Raw genomic sequence first — 2227 nt, 5'->3', positions numbered from 1 at the left:
AAAAGTTCAGAGGAAAAATTGAATACATTCCAGATTGAGTTATGAATAACAGAATAGACTGGAAAAGGAAAATCTGAACATGACGAATGAAAGTAAAAGGGATTTGCGGAAGTAACAGCCTGTTGAAGAATATAACTGTTCCCAGATCTAATAGCCTATTTATTTAACAAGAGCTTAAACAGCACCTCTCAAGTTTTGTCCGCACATGACGCAATCATCGCTATAGAGCGCGTCTCCCACCTGGGGGGCCATCTTGCTTTGTGGGTCTCCTCCTTACCTGACGCGGCCACATGTAAAAGTGAAGATTTACCCCGTCTCCTTCCCCACCCCCCTCTCTCACACACATACACGCACGCGCGCGCGCACCTAATTGTGGCTATTGTGAGGTTGAAGAAAATCAGGCGTCTTCTGCGACTGTGGTTGGCGGCCAACTATATAAAGTTTTGCGTGCTCTCTTTGCGACACCACACCTTCGACAGCACTCAATTCAACATGATGTCTGCTAAGGTTAGTCTCTGGATGTGTTGCGCGCATCCACACACACAATATATATATATATATATATATATATATATATATGTATATATATATTGTGTGTGTGTTTACAGTTACTGTATATGAGAGATGAATATCTGTAACTCAGGTGACAATGAGTGGTCTCTTTAATTTCACAAATCGGACACCATGCATGTACAACAGGGAGAGTCGGGCTTCATAATAACAATTAGACAATTGAAAAAGAAACCCACAAAATCATGTGTAATGCGTTTACTTCTAAGTATTTACATTTAATTTTACTCCAAACTCGTGGAGTAAAATGAAATGTAAATACTTAGAAGTAAACACGTTACACAGTGATTTTGTGGGTTTCTTTTTCAATCTTCAGAAGAAAACTGAAAGAAGTTTTTTTAATTTGACAATTGGGAACGCTTTCTATTTGGAAATTTAATTACTGTGAACGCTTCGTCTTTACCTCTTACCATTTTCTAATAAGTTTCATAAACTTTTGTCTCCACTTGAAGCTTTCTGAAAGAGAACATCTCAGGTGTTTATAGCAGGGTGCGTAATAGCTCCTCTGTTATATTGAAAGCATAATAACACGCCAGAAAGTATCGATGTGCTCTCCTGCATCACAGAAAAATGTACAAAAATAACTGCTTGACTTTCATATCTTTGAGCACTGGACGCTGCATGCCTTCCTTTCAACATTATTGTCGCAGCTTTTCAGTTTCGTTGCGTTATCTTTTTCACGAAATCTTCATCCTTTTTGTACTTTTTCACCCGTGTTCCATCTCCATATGTTGGTTTGTTTTCCGTTTCTTTATATCAACAAATCTACATCTTTACCCTTTTTTCAGTTTCCTCCTTCACAGGTCAAAACTCAGTGTAAATCTTTTATTTCAATGTTCTTCAATATCTAATCTGTGTCCTCCCGTGTTGTCATTGATTATATTATATCATTGTGATCAGTAAGACTGGAGTATTTTCTGTTTTGAGAGCAACAGTTATAACACGGGAATGATAAAACATTCGCCAGACTAGTAAGATACAAAGAGAAGAAATATACATTGAAGCCATGCAGTACTCGTAATTACTGTGCAATGCAAAGAGTAGAATCAATATAACATAACACAAGGCCTTCAGTTTTTGTCCTTTAAGATTACATTAAACCTTTAAATACATTCACGAGCATTCGAAACGTTACTTCGTAATGCACATAATGTCTTTCAACCTGTCTGTTCGTATATCTCTATGTCTGATATCTTGTTACCTTGCTCCATGGCTATTTAGTTACATAAGACACATGCTTTGATCACTGAGCTGTTTTTTATGATCAACCTCCATATTGTCCTTATAGATGCTTCTGTTGTTATGTTTTTCAGGTGACCGTTTTTATGTTTCTGATTAATTTTTCTATGCATCTTAGTACCTACTTCTATGTTCCTGAATAATTTTTCGTTTTTATCGTTACTTGTACTTTTATCATTGAACCTCTTATATTTCCGCATAATACTTTTATTTTTACAACCAATGCTCGTGATATGGAAATGCTCTCATTTTTTCCATTCACGCTCTTTATTTTTCTCACGAAACCTCAGCTTTTGGTGGCCCTCGCCGTCGTAGCGATTGCATCAGCGGTCCCTAAGCCCGATGGTCCTCCATACGGACACCCTCCCCCATCCTACGAGCCGGGCATGCCCTTCGATTTCGCCTACGCCGTGCAGGA

The 2227-nt window shown here is 38.1% G+C and overlaps 1 protein-coding gene across 1 annotated transcript in view; it reads left to right on the top strand.

The window, feature by feature from the left end:
- The first annotated feature begins 355 nt into the window (after window positions 1-355).
- The window catches only part of LOC135214285 (cuticle protein 7-like), a 3321-nt gene continuing 1449 nt past the window's right edge, over window positions 356-2227 (top strand). The window contains exons 1-2 of the mRNA XM_064248457.1: window positions 356-507; window positions 2100-2227. Of these exons, the coding sequence (XP_064104527.1) occupies window positions 493-507; window positions 2100-2227 (143 nt within the window). The 5' untranslated portion in view covers window positions 356-492. The remainder of the gene's footprint in view (window positions 508-2099) is intronic.

The sequence above is a fragment of the Macrobrachium nipponense genome, chromosome 11 (genome assembly GCF_015104395.2).
Source record: "Macrobrachium nipponense isolate FS-2020 chromosome 11, ASM1510439v2, whole genome shotgun sequence".
Lineage (NCBI taxonomy): Eukaryota > Metazoa > Arthropoda > Malacostraca > Decapoda > Palaemonidae > Macrobrachium > Macrobrachium nipponense.
This window is presented reverse-complemented; position numbering and strand designations above follow the sequence as displayed.